This window comes from Poromitra crassiceps, assembly GCF_964638095.1.
Source record: "Poromitra crassiceps genome assembly, chromosome: 27".
Lineage (NCBI taxonomy): Eukaryota > Metazoa > Chordata > Actinopteri > Beryciformes > Melamphaidae > Poromitra > Poromitra crassiceps.
This window is the reverse complement of record NC_139650.1, coordinates 11,514,166-11,530,625: the sequence shown is the minus strand read 5'-3', so window position 1 is coordinate 11,530,625 and position 16,460 is coordinate 11,514,166. Positions and strand designations below refer to the sequence as shown.

The 16,460-nt window shown below is 43.8% G+C and overlaps 1 protein-coding gene across 3 annotated transcripts in view; it reads left to right on the top strand.

Annotated features, from left to right (window-relative positions):
• Positions 1-16,460, top strand: part of eif4g3a (eukaryotic translation initiation factor 4 gamma, 3a) — a 152,281-nt gene that overhangs the window by 110,500 nt on the left and 25,321 nt on the right. For all 3 annotated transcript variants that reach the window (XM_083662048.1, XM_083662047.1, XM_083662046.1), the window contains 5 exons: positions 3,699-3,837; positions 6,562-6,692; positions 10,628-10,712; positions 13,470-13,593; positions 15,753-15,973. In XM_083662048.1, the coding sequence (XP_083518174.1) occupies positions 3,699-3,837; positions 6,562-6,692; positions 10,628-10,712; positions 13,470-13,593; positions 15,753-15,973 (700 nt within the window). The remainder of the gene's footprint in view (positions 1-3,698; positions 3,838-6,561; positions 6,693-10,627; positions 10,713-13,469; positions 13,594-15,752; positions 15,974-16,460) is intronic.

Below are 16,460 nucleotides of genomic sequence, written 5' to 3'. Positions count from 1 at the left end.
ATGACTACTGTTCAATATATAAAAAAAAATGTTGTTATCATATATAGACTATGAAATTCAGAGCATGTCAGGAATGAATATTCAATTCAAAAGACTTTATTAGTTCCTCGCGGCAATTTGAACTTTCACAACTGTCACAAAAATCGAATGAATGCATGAAACTGTAGCAGATCGCCTATAGTTTTTTTGTGATGCCAGCTGGAGTTTAGTCGGACACTTGTGTCATATTTTGAAGGTCAGTCACCTGCATGGGTACATGAATAAGTGCACTCTTCACTCTGCCATGAACACACATAGCAGGAATCTAAATCAGTGGTCCCCAACCACCAGGCCGCGGGCCGGTACCGGGCCGCAACGCATTTGGTACCGGGCAGCGAGCCGGTACCACTGTGTGGTAGTTGAAACATAGTTTCAAGTTTAAGTTTATTTATGTTTGTAGTTGAAACAAAAACATAAATACTGTATAGGCTACATACAGTACAACACAAAAGGCTGTTATTTACCCTTTGTCGCCACCTGGTGAGTAAATATATATATGTAACTAAAACCATTAAAATTGACAACCGGTGCGCAACTTTTTTTTTCCATGTATCTACCGGTCCTTGGCACAAAAAAGGTTGGGAACCCCTGATCTAAACCACCTGATCTAAACCACCTGATCTAAACCACCTGATCTAAACCACCTGATCTAAACCACCTGATCTAAACCACCACGCAGAATGCAAACAAAGCAATAATCACGACGACAATTCAACACGAGGAGGTTCATTATAAGTCAGTGTATTGAAGGCACAAACAAAAGAAACGTGTCCTTTACAGGCAAGTCCATATTATCATCTAACCCAAAGAAATAACGCCTTCAAGTTCAACAAATGAAACATCACTCTCCGGGGATTCACTAGTACACAACAAAAATTTAAATTCTTCAGTTCTGTTCCGTGTGTAAACCCTCTTCCCAAACAAATCAACAAAAGATCTTTGGCAGTGTGTCCTTTTAGTAGCGTCTACTAAAAGACTCTGCCTCTTCTCCTGTGGTGACATTACGCCGCCATCTTGTTTTTCTCGTCACCAGGGGCGGAGTACTCGGGTGGATGCCTGAGTCTCATTGGCAGAATAAGGGAGGTGTGACTGTGGAGGGTATGGGACATTTATGAGAGAGAGAAAAGATGGTGGCACATGGCCACTGTAAAACGCTCTGTCCAGATGAAAGACTTGTATCTTTCTGTCTGAGACTGATTTGACATGCATCTTTATACAGAATCCAAAATGCAATATGCACCTAAGATACAGGAAACTTCCATTTGACATTTTATTAAGACGCCACCATCACAAGATGGAATAAGCACCGAAGATACATTATAAACAGGCAACAATTCAATGCAATTCAATTCAGCTCTGTCTCGATACAATTTGATACAGTGATTCAGTATAGTGCAAAACAGTTCCATTTTAATGCTATTACTGGTTGAAAGCAGAACTCTTTAGTAGGGGTGTCACGATACACTCAGTTCACGATACGATACGTATCACGATACTGGGTTCACGATAACGATACGATACGATACGATTTTAACAATATTTTTTTAAACTTGAATAATGACAATATATGACTGGAAAAGTAGTATTTTATTTGAAATGCACAAATACAAAACATGCTGTTGTGGGAAATTGTTATTACAATAACAACTAGAAAAAACATGAGATTGGAGATAAGGCTTATCTTGAAATAGAATGAGTTACACCGTCACTTAGATTTACTTTGAACTAAAAGGTTTCTCAGCAGTATAAATTCTCATTATGCATCTTCAGTTTTTCTTCAAACTCAAACAACAAGACTTTTCTTAATCTATTTTTTATGCATCTTCAGTTTTTCCTGTCAAGTAAACAGTTTTGCCAGAAACTCAATTGAATGGTTTCTCTCCTGTATAACTTCTCATGTGTCTCTTCAGAGACTTGTTCAACTGAACTACTTTCCACACATTGAACTTCAACAAACAAAGACGTTTCTTAGTCTATTTTTTGGATTTTTTTTTTTTTTTTTTTTTTTTGCGATATGAGATTTCATCTCAACGATACATATCGTGACGTTTTACTATCGCGAAATTTCGTGGGACGATATATTGTGACACCCCTACTCTTTAGGCATGAATCAATCCAGGTGTGTGTGTGTGTGTGTGTGTGTGTGTGTGTGTGTGTGTGTGTGTGTGTGTGTGTGAGAGAGAGAATGTACAGCAAAATGGACTCCTTCAAGCCAAGGCAAAGTTTATTTGTATAGCACATTTAAAACAACCGCAGTTGACCCAAGTGCTTAACGTGGTGTAAGCGAATATAAAATAGGTACACATTTTCAAAATAGCTTTCACATTTTGATGACTGTGAAAACATCCTCTGCGCAATTTGATATGTCGATGAGTAGAAAATGAAAATCAGACGACTCGGAATGATCCTTTCAAACCGAACAGACTGCTGTTTAGTAATACTGCCTTGCTGCTATCTTTACATAATGCAATGGCTTCAGTCATAGGGCTTTTTACAGTGGTGGCTGCAGGTGAAGAGGGCCAAGCAGGTGAGGGGAGGGCGAGTAGCAGTGTTACCTGTATCTTTGACCACTGCTCTGAAATAACATCCACATTTACGTATCAAGTATTCTATCTTTATTGTGAAAGCCAAAGTGGGTCTACAGTACATTTGTGATTTCTAGATGTTTCGAGCACCATATATATATTATATTATTAGTATATTATATATATATTTGCTCTCTGTCCGTCGACATTCTTCACAAAACAATAATGAGCAGAGACAAGCATGCAGTCAGAGGGAGAGAAAGGAACAAGGAGTAAGTGACATGAGGTGCTAGAATGAAATCAAATCAAGATACAAGTGTGTCATATATTTAGCATTGATTTAGCTGTGATTCCCTCGCAACATTTCTCAGTGCATCTCTCTGCACTGCACTCTGACAGTGAAATGACCAAGTCTCTCTCTGCACTGCACTCTGACAGTGACATGACCAAGTCTCTCTCTGCACTGCACTCTGACAGTGAAATGACCAAGTCTCTCTCTGCACTGCACTCTGACAGTGAAATGACCAAGTCTCTCTCTGCACTGCACTCTGACAGTGAAATGACCAAGTCTCTCTCTGCACTGCACTCTGACAGTGAAATGACCAAGTCTCTCTTTTATTATTGTTTTGTTTCTGTTTTTTTGCCGCCCGTCTAGGTGTCCTGAGTCCTTATCTGTTCTAATGTTTGCTTTTCTTAAATGTTTTTAATGTTTTTTTAACGTCCGATTTTAATGCACTGTCAGCTGAAGCACTCGTTAATTTCGTTGTATGGGGAACTGTGCAATGACAATAAAGGCTATTCTATTTCTATTCTATTCTATTCTATTAAAGAATGGATGTAAAAAAAAATAGACTATTGTGTAACTGTTAGTAACAAATGATCACATTACAGACCTTATAATATCATTAAGAATGACCTACTTAGAATGTCTTCCGGCAAATTATGATCGTTGTCTGATTGATCGGTGCATCCCTTTTACTGCATTTAGGATATTTCTCAGTTAACTTCCAAGATTTGAATGTGATACAGTTATCTGCTATACTATACTAAGTACTAAAAAAAAATATAAACAAAGAATTGTTTCAGGTTGAAATGTGACTGGGGTCTGGTGTCGTTGCGTTTCTCCTCCTGCAGCACAACTGGGTGTCCAGGAGAGCCGACCAGGGCCCCAAGACCATCGAGCAGATCCACAAGGAGGCCAAGATCGAGCAGGAGGAGGAGCAGAGGAAGGTGCACCAACAGCTGCTCTCCAAGGACACCAAGAGACGGCCAGGTCAGGCAGCCCGCGGGTTCGATCCCCTTTAAGGCTTAGAGCCTCGTACTGTCATGACAGAGACATCCTATCCCTACAGCCTGCAGAGACAAGACAGGAAGCCCCCTACTCCCTTCCCATCTGTAACTGACCTATGGTATTTCATCTGTTAACTGACCTATGGTATTTCATCTGTAACTGACCTATGGTATTTCATCTGTAACTGACCTATGGTATTTCATCTGTAACTGACCTATGGTATTTCATCTGTTAACTGACCTATGGTATTTCATCTGTAACTGACCTATGGTATTTCATCTGTAACTGACCTATGGTATTTCATCTGTAACTGACCTATGGTATTTCATCTGTTAACTGACCTATGGTATTTCATCAAATATCCAGGGCTCAAAGTCCCGTCAAAATAACTTCCTAGAAAACAGAGTATCTTAAAGTGTGACCTAGTAGGTGTAAATATAAACAAATTCCAATCACATGATTATTTTTGAACAATCTCACCCCCTCCCATCAAGAAAACCTGCCTTTCTCTCCCTGGCTCATATTCTATTGGTTAAGACTTTTGAATGATTACTCACTGCGCTTATGTCCCGCCCCAACATCCTCTTTCAAACAGGAAATACAGTAAATCCAGGAAGTAAAGATGCCATTTTCCTGAGGTCTTGAAGGTTACAGGATAAATGTCAGATTGACTGTGACTCATGAAAACAGGCAATACGTCGAGGTTGGTCATAGATTTGCGAGAGATTTTCTATTCAGAACTAGAGCTGGGCGATATGGACCCAAAATCATATCTCAATATTTATAAGCCGAATTGCGATACACAATATATAAATACTAATGTATTTGAAGTGGGCTAAATGTTCAGTTGTAACTTGGTGCTTTCATAAAATACACAATCAGATGTTTTTCATGAATAATCATCAGTATTGTGGAGATAGAGGCCATTTACACCTGGCGTTAACATGCGTTTTCTGTGATCAGATTGCAATCAGATTGTATTCTATCACTTCAGCCTGATTCCATTTGCACCTGGCGTTAACATGCATTTTCTGCAATCTGATTGCAATCTGATTGCAGAAATGGGTGTCCTCTCAATCCGCATACAGTTGCTGTATCCAGATTGAGAGGACACATTGCATTTACACTTGTGTTCAATGTGTACACAATGCACCCCTGACCACCTCCGGAGGTGGTTTGGCCGATCAGATTGCAATCCATCTTCAATGCATTTTGGGGGTGTTTACACCTGTACTTTCAAGTGATAAAACACAATCTGATTGCAATCTGATCACAGAAAACACATGTTAACGCCAGGTGTAAATGGCCTCACAATGACTAAGTCAGTCTAGTAAGTCCAGAAAGTTATGACATCACTTTACTGTAATGCATCATTTCATAAAACGAGGAAAAGACAACACTTGTGCCATATTACCATATCCAAAATGTAAGATGATATCTAGTCTCATAATGATAATGGACTGGGTAGTTTTAGAGGCACTCAACCTACCACCCACGCTCAGTTCCCGGTAGCAGTACTTCCAGCTTGCTCAGACATTTCCTACAGACACAATTAGCTGTGTCTGCTGGTGGGAAGCCGGTGGGATATGAAATTATGGTCGCTGCAATAGCGCCTCCTCTGGTCAGGCGCGGCACGTGCTACGTCCTGCCAGGGAAACCCCTCGCTGTCAGGTGAGAAGAAGCGGCTGGCGACTGCATATGTATCAGAAGAACTATGTGCTTGTATGCGGCTCTCCCCAGGTCGGCAGGACATCAGGGGGAATTGGCTATTGGCTCAATATAATATGGATATATTGCACAGCCCCAGAGCCGTATAATAGAAGAGTTCCGACATCTCCATTCACTCCAATGGACCAGTTTTTTTTCCAGGAAGTAAGGTCCTGGAACTCTTGAGTAAAAAAAAGCAGCACTGTCGAGTTGCAGCAAAATAGACAGTTTGTGTTGTACTCTGAAAGGGGTTTTCATCCCTTGAATCAAATTGTACATTATCAGCTTTATTTTAGCATGCAAAAGTAGTGCGAGACCCATTCCTGGCTGTTCATTGGCTAGTGAGTCTCGCATTTTGGTCCTCCTCCGCTGACGCCACTCTCTAGAGGACACTACACAGCCCTATTCAGAACAAATGAACACAGTGTAACTGTATAAATTAGTGCCTTCGTTCTGGCTAATGAATGTTTCTCCCCCTGTGCTGTCTCTCTGTCTGTCTGTCTGTGTCTGTCTGTCTGTCTGTCTGTCCCTCTATCTCTCTCTCTCTCTCTCCCTCTCTCTCTCTCTGTCTCTCTCTGTCTCTCTCTCTGTCCTCTATCTCTCTCTCCCTCTCTCTCTCTCTCTGTCTGTCTGTCTCTATCTCTCTCTCCCCTCTCTCTCTCTCTGTCTGTCTGTCTCTCCCTCTCTCTCTCTCTGTCTCTGTCTCTCTCTCTGTCTCTATCTCTCTCTCTCTCTGTCTGTCTGTCTGTCTCTCTCTGTCTGTCTCTATCTCTCTCTCCCTCTCTCTCTGTCTGTCTCTCCCTCTCTCTCTCTCTCTCTGTGTCTCTTCCCTCTCTCTCTGGCCCACTCTCTCTCTCTCTCTCTCTCTCTCTCTCTCTCTCTCTCTCTCTCTCTCTCTCTCTCTCTCTCTCTCTCTCTCTCTCTCTCCTCTCTCTCTCTCTCTCTCTCTCTCTCTCTCTCTCTCTCTCTCTCTCTCTCTCTCTCTCTCTGGCCCTCCAGACCCCAGAGAGCAGCAGAGGGAGCAGAGAGAACAGCAGCGTGTGCAGCAGAGAGAGGAGACCTGGAACACTGTGCCCATGACCAAGAACAGCAGGACCATCGACCCCACCAAGATCCCAAAGATTTCCAAGGTCAGAGATGCCACCTACCCCCCTCCCCCCTCCCCCATCCTCCCTACCCAACCAACCGCCAGGCAGTCCAATACTATCAATATACCATGAGGTTTATGTTGTTAAATGAGTTATGGACACACACTCTAGACCTTATTCACTAACCCCGGACAGCGCCATATTGTTGACATACCGTCCTGCAGCTGACAACTATAGTAACGGCCTTATTGTCGTTTCTGTTCCATTACAAAATAGCGATAGTGATGACAGCAATAAAAAACCCAGAGTTGTTGTTTGTATGCTGCCGTTAATGCCCTGTAATAATAAACAAAAGAAAAAACGAGGTGAACAGACTTTGCTGTGAGGAGCTGTCAGAAAGTTTCACCTGTCTCTCCTAACGATCCACACATCTCCTGTGCTGCTGACGTATCCTCAGTCTCGCTCCCTTCACGTCTGAGGATGGTAGAGATAGAAACAAACCACGGGGACTTTATTGCTGTCATTACTACAGCCATGCCTAACGCAGGTCACCATCCGAACACAACAGGAACGATACAGGTAACGCTAACGGCGGCTAGCTTCCTATAAACGCTGCTCTCACATAGGTTGTCACTTAAAGCTGCAGCACTATGTCAACAATATGGCGGCGGTGGGCGTGCCCGTACGTGAGTGACGTCAATCATATAAGGTCTATTTCTAGAAGATAAATGTATGTTGTATTGATAGCAGGAATGACCAAAATGTATATTTCTTGTTAAAGGGACAGCTCACCCTAAAATCCAAAATACATATATTCCCTCTCACCTGTAGTGCTATTTATCCATCTATATCGTTTTGGGATAGTTGCCTGAGTTTTGGAGATATCGGCCGCAGAGATGTCTGCCTTCTCTTCAATACAATGGAACTGGATGGCACTCGGCTTGTGGTGCTCGAAGCACAAAAAAAAAAAAAACATTTGAAAAACTCAACAGCATTGTCTCTTTCCAGAAATCATGACCCGGTTACTCAAGATAATGCACCGACTTTGTTGTGAGCAGTTTCATGTAGGAACTATTTTCTTTTGCAGTCTCATGTAGGAACTAGCTAGAAGCTAGCGGGTGTAGTTTGGATTTGTTGATCTCTGCTTGAACGAAGACAGCCAAAATGCTGCTTGTGACATTGTGCTCTCTATCTTCTTGAGTCTGAAGGTTTGCCATGAGTCTGTAGACTGCTTTGTAGTCTGCAATTACGGGTTGCATAATGTCCTTCATTGTAATGTTGACAAATTGGTGAGCTTGCAGGCCCTGACACGTTAAGAGTGTTCGTCTCAAGCTCATTCTCTCACACACACACACACACACACACACACACACACACACACACACACACACACACACACACACACACACACACACACACACACACAGTCTCACACACACACACACACGTACACACACGTGCAGCCCTGACACGTTAAGAGTGTTCGTCTCAAGCTCATTCTCTCACACACACACACACACACACACACACACACACAAACACACACACACACACACACACACACACACACACACACACACACAGTCTCACACACACACACACACGCACACACACGTGCAGCCCTGACACGTTAAGAGTGTTTGTCTCAAGCTCATTCTGGGTTTTTACACTCTGCTTTTCTGTGTCAGTCAACAACTGCAGTACTGGTCCTCCTGCTCTTTTAGCAGAACCTACTAGTTTGTACTGTTGACACGGCACTAAATGGCCCATCTTTAGCTGAGTCCTGTGGCTCATTATAAACTGGGATATGTACACAAACAAAGCATCCCTGTCCTCATCTGATCTACACTCAGGTTTCTAAGTTCAGGAGGACATAGTTCCCCTGCTGGATAGATGAAGCACTGCGATGTGAAGCGCTGCAGGGTTTGGTTTTCTCAGAGCTCCTCCTGCTGGAAGGACCGTGTATCTCTCAGCATTGGTCATTTATTACCCAGAGATGGACATTTGTCATACTAAGATTTAGGGACAGCTCGAGTAATAAACTGTGGCTATATATATATATATATACCGTAAATTTCGGACTATAAGCCGCGGCTATTTCCCCGTTTTTTGGCCCTGCGGCTTATATAACGGAGCGGCTTATCTATGGATTTTTTCAAAAAAAAAAAAAAAAATCTCTCTTTTTTAGCACTCTTTCTAACTATAAATCCACTTCTGTTTTAATTTCCTCTCTTGCCCTCTTTTCACCACACCGCGGACACTGTGTGCACTGTAAAAAAAAACACAGGTGGTGTTGTGTTATGTTGTTTTGTTGAAATGTTAACACATTCAGTGCCACAGCGCTTCAGTAAAATTGTCTGGAGCCTGTGCCAGATTCACTTCCATTCAGTTGAAAACAGCTATAGAATTTTTTCTATTATGGCTATATTAACGGGGCTGGACTTTAATGAAACATTGAACACTCCTGCTTCTTCCAAAGAAGAAATTTTGTTTCTAGACAGTTCCATTATGAAATTACAGCCTCTCAAAAAAGTGCACTTTCAAGGGTTTTCTGTCGTTTTTTTTTACTTCCCAAGATATAGGCCCTTTTATGAATACCTTTTGCACTCTAATTTCGAGCACATTCACTGACTCTGGCTGGTGTTTTCTGATGTGGTGGCGTGTGGTGTGGTTTCTGTGCAGCCTGTGTGTGTCACACACCCCTCTCCCCCCCCCCCCCCCTCCCCCCTCTCCCCTCTCCACCTCTGAGCTGCGGGCTCCTCCCACACGCACAGAGTTTGTTTTCTCGTTTTTGCCCCGGACAGATCCCAGCGCGCATCATTTCCTTGATGGGCAAACGCGACTGAACGAAAAGGCATGGCCGTTCGGCTTCGGATGCTGGCTTTCTAGGAAATCGTGTGGAGATAGATAGAAGCATAAGAGCTCAGTTGTGAGCGCGGATGCAGCCGAGCCCACTCTCCGCTGTAGGCAGAGCAATATATACGGCGCTGGCAGAAAGCATGCATCGGTTTCCACTTTCTCCGCTGTCTCCTGTACAAAGTAAAGGATCTGAGGTGGGTGGAGCAGCTCCTGTGACGATGTTTAAGGTGGCGCCGTGTGATCCCTTGAAGGGATTCATGCTCACTGGCTAGGTACGACCTTAAACAGCAGAATTATGGAATAATATGAATTATGATTTTAGGACGTCCACAGACGTCCTTGGCACTCCTCGTTACTTTTTTTTAGGACGTCCACAGACGTCCTTGGCACTGAATGTGTTAATAAATGGGAGCTTCCTCAAACAGCCATCTCTTTCCCGACAATCCCCTCTGTGCATGAACCCTTACATATGGTAATTAAACATTAAAACACAATTAAAAAAAAAAAAAAAAATACATTAAAACACCTGCGGCTTATAGTCCGGTGCGGCTTATATATGTAACAAACAGGCAATTTTGCTGCTGCGGCTTATACTCCGGTGCGGCTTATAGTGCGGAATTTACGGTATATATATATATATATAGACACATGATCTTGCCTGGTACTTGTCCTGACTTAGCATTTTGGGTTGCAGAATTTCTTTTGAAAAAGAAAAAGGGGGGGAAGCGTGTGGGTAATGAGCAGTTGGGATGCTTGGCACAGGAAGGGCTGTGTCAGCAGTGTGTGCACCCTGCATATGCAACATATGAAAAGGATTAATTTTTGCTCTCGCCTGCTGCCACCTCCCTGCTGCGCCTCCTGGCAGCTTACTGGGTCACAGGGACTCGTGGGTTCAGGTCTGGGTCACTTCTTTTGTCCGAGGTCAAAGGTCATCCACCCTCGCTTGCTCAAGGTCATCCACCCTCGCTGGCTCACCCACTATATTCTTTTCCCTTTCCCCCTCTCTCTTTCTCCCTCTGTCATTCTTCCACTGCTGCCAGTGTTGCTTGTATGCTGTCCTGTACCAGTAAAGCACTCGTGAAAAACTCAATGTGAAAAGAGTGTGTCTGTCTCTGCAGCCTCAGATGGACGAGAAGATCCAGCTGGGCCCACGGATGAACTGGATGAAGGGCAGCAGTGGAGGAGCGAAGGCCAGCGACTCTGGTAAGAGCAGGAGCTGACGGACAGCCACAGTGGGCTGTTAACACAAGTAAGGCTGGGGATACACCACACCAGGGGCTTTCAAAGTCTGAGACTGTGGGCCTCCCTCCTGACAAAGCTTGGAACCCCCCCACCTCACACACACAGACACACACTCAATTCCTGGGGCCGGTTGCACCAAGTGGTCTTACGACTGGTCTTAAGCTAAGTTGGTCGTAACTTTACGACTTAACAGCTACGCCGGTTGCACCAACAGGTCGTAAGCCTTCTTCTCACTAAGACCAGTCGTAAATATTACGCCTAGTCCAGAGCAGGCGTTACGTGCAGTATAGACGGTTTTCACCTGTGTGTTGCACAATAGCTACAACCCCTCAGCACTCTGGCTGTATTCAGACCCGAGTTATAAACTGGAAACCGGAGTACGTTATAAACGTTATAAATATAGTCACGACGTTAACAACTAACCGATGCTGGGGGTCCGTATGGAAAGTGGAAATCGAAATGGTTAAAAGTTAAATCAATTTGGTCATTCGGTGGCGTTTTACTGCCATTTAAAGTAACGACAAGTAACAGTTAGCCGCTAACATTAGCCACACTATTACAGCCGATTACCCATCAGCGCAGCATCATTTGACGTCAGGACACTCTTCTAAACAGGTCGCGTGCCGCATTCCAGTGGGCATTCCCGTGGGCATTCCCGTGTTGTCACATGGACGCGCATCGCTACGACCGGCGTAGTTAAAGGCCGGCTTTACCGTGGGGAATATGAATATATATTAATTCTTAAAAAATCTTAAATTTCGAATCCGTTGAAATTTTTGAAATTGCTTGTTCACAGCCAGAGAAAAAAAAAATGAAAAAAAAAAAAAAAAATGGGCCACGTGACGCGTTTCGACGCGAAACGCGTCACCTGGCCCAATTTTTTTTTTTTTTTTTTTTTCATTTTTTTTTTTCTCTGGCTGTGAACAAGCAATTTCAAAAATTTCAACGGATTCGAAATTTAAGATTTTTTAAGAATTACCGGTAATATATATTCATGTTCCCCACGGTAAAGCCGGCCTTTAAGACCAGACGTAAGCCCTGTTCTAAGACCGACGTAGGAGTTACGACCAGGCATAGTTAAGACCACTTGGTGCAACTGGCCCCTGGATGCCAGGATCTTGATTATTTGATCCCATAGTAGAGACTCAGCAATTGATCCATAATAGCCTGATATTGCTATCATCAGACTGCACCTTATTATTATTATTATTATTATTATTATTATTATTATTATTATTATTATTATTATTATTATCATCAGACTACACCAAATACATAAAAAAAAGGTCTGTCTGGAAGGTATTTATTTGTTTCTGACTCTGGGAAAGTTGGGAAAAACAGTAAAAAATACTGAATCTCTATTCCATGTGATCTCCTTTTGATAAGCGATGTCATATCTTTTCACTTCCATTCAATGAGGCCATGTTTAGACGACAACGGTCTCTGTATGAAACGGCAAACTGTCGTTGCGTCCTCGCCTTTGATTTTGCGTTTATACACCGTGTTTGTGATAACGATTTGCGTGCAGACTGAAGCCGCAAGAAACTCAAGTGAGCCAGAATAACACGGAAACTTCTGCTTAAAACCTTCACAATAATGGCAATTAAGTAAACTAATAGGCGTTATTGATGCATGTTGCAACCTTTTTGTGTGTGTTTGTGATCCGAAACACATAGAAGACAGACAATTAAGTCCATTTTAACCCATAGTGAGTCGACAGTTCTGTTTTTATTTACCCGGTTATAAATGACTGCTTTTATTACGAAGGTAAAAATGCCTAGCTTCCTCTATTGTGTCTATTTCTAACCGGCTTGATTTAGCTTTGTAGGATTAAAGGGACAGCTCACCCTAAAATCCAAAATACATATTTTTCCTCTCACCTGTAGTGCTATTTATAGACGGCACAGTGGTTAGCTATGTTGCCTCACAGTAAGAAGGTCCCGGGTTCGAACCCCGGTCCGTCTCAGGTCCTTTCTGTGTGGAGTTTGCATGTTCTCCCCGTTTGTGGGTTTTCTCCAGGTGCTCCGGTTTCCTCCCACCACCAAAAGACATGTATGTTAGGGTTAATACTTCTGTCAGTACAGGACTAAGGCACTGGCTAAAGAACTGGATTTGGTCCCCGGGCGCTGCACTGTGGCTGCCCACTGCTCCTAGTTCTAGGAAGGTTCCTAGTAGAGGATGGGTCAAATGTAGAGGATGAATTTCCCCATGGGGATAAATAAAGGATAACTTAACTTAACTTAACTTATTTATCCATCTAGATTGTTTTGTGTTGTCTGAGTTTTGGAGATATCAGTCGGATAAATTTCTGCCTTCTCTCAATACATTGGAACTGGATGGAACTCGGTTTGTGGTGCTCAAAGCGCCAAAAAATACAATTGAAAAACTCAACAGCAATGTCTCTTTCCAGAAATCATGACCCGGTTACTCAAGATAATCCAACTCAAGACCTTGTTGTGAGCAGTTTCATGTAGGAACTATTTTCTTTCGACCGAAGTACACCCGCTAGCTAGCTGCTGCTAGTTTCATGTAGGAACTAGCTAGCAGCTAGTGGGTGTAGTTCGGTCAAAAGAAAATAGTTCCTACAGTGCATGTGAACAAACACACATGCACCGGCACAAAATGTTCTCATTCATCATCCCTTCCCTTGTTCCTCCCTTGGTCATCTCTGTTGTTATTCTTGCCTCCTACTCATGACTTGTTGTGTCCCCTCATCAGAACTGTCCCGGTCCGGTGGCAACAGTCTGAACCGTTTCTCGGCGCTGCAGCCCACTCCCTCATCTCAGCCCTCCACCCCACCTGCACAGAACCCAGACTACGACTCCAGGAGAGCTCTGGGAAGGTAACGGGCATATTGAATTCATGTGTTACGCTCCTGTGAGACAGAAGGTAACGGGCATATTGAGTTCATGTGTTACGCTCCTGTGAGACAGAAGGTAACCGGCATATTGAGTTCATGTGTTACGCTCCTGTGAGACAGAAGGTAACGGGCATATTGAGTTCATGTGTTACGCTCCTGTGAGACAGAAGGTAACGGGCATATTGAGTTCATGTGTTACGCTCCTGGGAGACAGAAGGTAACGGGCATATTGAGTTCATGTGAGACAGACTGCTGCCTCTCTCAAGGACTTTTCCCCTGGGCCATCCACAACGTACCTCAACTTAGTCCTTCAAGCGGCCGACCCGGGTTCGAATCTAACCCGTGGTCCTTTGAGAGAAGCCATTCCCTCCCCCGCTCCCTCTCTCTCCCTCTCGCCACCCTCCCTGTCTGCCTACAGTCCTGTCAAATAAAGGCAAAATTCCCCCCAAACATTATATATACCGTAATTTCCGCACTATAAGGCGCACCTGAGTATAAGCCGCAGCAGCAAAATTGCCTGTTTGTTACATATATAAGCCGCACCGGGCTATAAGCCGCGGGTGTTTTGATGTTTAATTACCATATGTAAGGGTTCGTGCACAGAGGGGATTGTCGGGAAAGAGATGGCTGTTTGGGGAAGCTCCCATTTATTAACATTTCAACAAAACAAAACAAAAGTCAGGTCACTAATCCCCAGACAAAATCACACATTGTGAGATGCTTAAAAATCACCATCGGCGGGAGCTTTACTCCAGATGCTGTGCAGCCAAGAACACAAGTGAAATTCGTTCTCTCGTGACCTGTGGTTCTCAACGTGATGGACGATTCACCTTTCTTGTTAACAGTCCTAGTGAGAGGCAGGTCGAACGTCAAAGGCACTTCATCCATATTTATGATCTGCTCCGGTCCGATGGAATATTCCTTGATCTTTCTTTGTGTGAATTCGCCGAAGTTTGTAATTTTCTCCTGGTAGTCGGGAGGGAGTTGCTGACACAGTCGTCCGCGCCCTGACGGACAGTCCCTTTCGTCTCGGGTTTGTGCATGATCCTTTGCTGCTGCTGCTGTTGTTGTTGTTCCTGTCTCGCTACTGTCTCAGACATGGCTTTCAGGCTCAATCGCCGCCATCGTCGTAACACAGCCAGTTCTCCATCTTTTGAAGCATGATGTTAGATTACAACGAGCTAGTTGTGTGGCTTAGCCTTCCAAAATGTTGCCGTTAGTTTTTTAGAATGTAATACATAGAATTGGGAATGTTACATTCAATTTCATTCAGACTGTCTTTCAGGCTCAATCGCTGCCATTTTCCCCCCGGAGCGAGGGAGGAGGGAGGGTGTTTTACCGTAGTGGCTGAGAGAGCGTAGTGGCACAGTGCTCCAATCAGGTCGCGAGGCACATTTTTTGCAACATCATCCAATCAGGGTCTCGCTCTCGTAATGTCTGTCTTGCTCTCGTTCTGCCTCATACCAACATCCATAGATTTTGGAGGTCCCCGAGCGGCCGTTAGCTGATAAAATCCATAGATAAGCCGCATCGTTATATAAGCCGCAGGGCCAAAAAACGGGGAAAAAGCCGCGGCTTATAGTCCGAAATTTACGGTATATTATATATATAATATATATATACTCATATAGTGATCACCTTGGGACGGGTCAAATTGATCACTATGAGCGGATGATCATTATAACAGATTTTTTTCTTTTTCTTTATTTCTCATGCAGATTACCATCTAATTGACATTTGTATTTTTATTACATGAATACATAAAGTAAAGAAATGTTATTGACTTTAAAAATCCATACAGTAACTTAGGCCTCCAGCTGTTTCAAACACAGCGGTCTCACGTAGACAGAGATGCCGCCATCTCTCCACAGACAGAAATCCCACAACAGACATGCAGCGAGTATCGCTGCTGTATCTCGTTTGCTCATTTTTGCCAGTTTGTAAGTAAAATAATAATACAAAATACTGTAGTTTTAAACATTTTTCCATTGTTCTCAGGTGGGACAAGGTGCCTGCTAGTTAAAGAATAGTGTTACAACTTTTAGCATCATATGCTCCGGGTGCACATTCCTTTTCTCTCTTTTACTCAGATAATGTTGATGTAAACTCCTGACAGACGGACTCTTCTTTCTCTCCGCCAGTCGCAGCAGTGCAGGGCGAGAGCGCAGCGACAAGCCGCAGAGCTCTCTGCCGTTGTCGCGTCCCGGGCCTTTCATCAGGGGAGGCAGCAGCAAGGAGCTGCTGGAGAACCAAGCCCCCGAGGAGCCGCGCAGAGACAGCGAGCGAGAAGGTCCCGAGCCCAGGAGAGCCAGCATGAGCGAGGACAAGGCTGAGGCAGAGCCACGCAGAGTCAACCAGCCTGGTGAGGATACACACAGACAATACTGACAAGCAGCCTGGTGAGGATACACACAGACAATACTGACAACCAGCCTGGTGAGGATACACACAGACAATACTGACAACCAGCCTGGTGAGGATACACACAGACAATACTGACAACCAGCCTGGTGAGGATACACACAGACAATACTGACAACCAGCCTGGTGAGGATACACACAGACAATACTGACAACCAGCCTGGTGAGGATACACACAGACAATACTGACAACCAGCCTGGTGAGGATACACACAGACAATACTGACAACCAGCCTGGTGAGGATACACACAGACAATACTGACAACCAGCCTGGTGAGGATACACACAGACAATACTGACAACCAGCCTGGTGAGGATACACACAGACAATACTGACAAGCAGCCTGGTGAGGATACACACAGACAATACTGACAAGCAGCCTGGTGAGGATACACACAGACAATACTGACAACCAGCCTGGTGAGG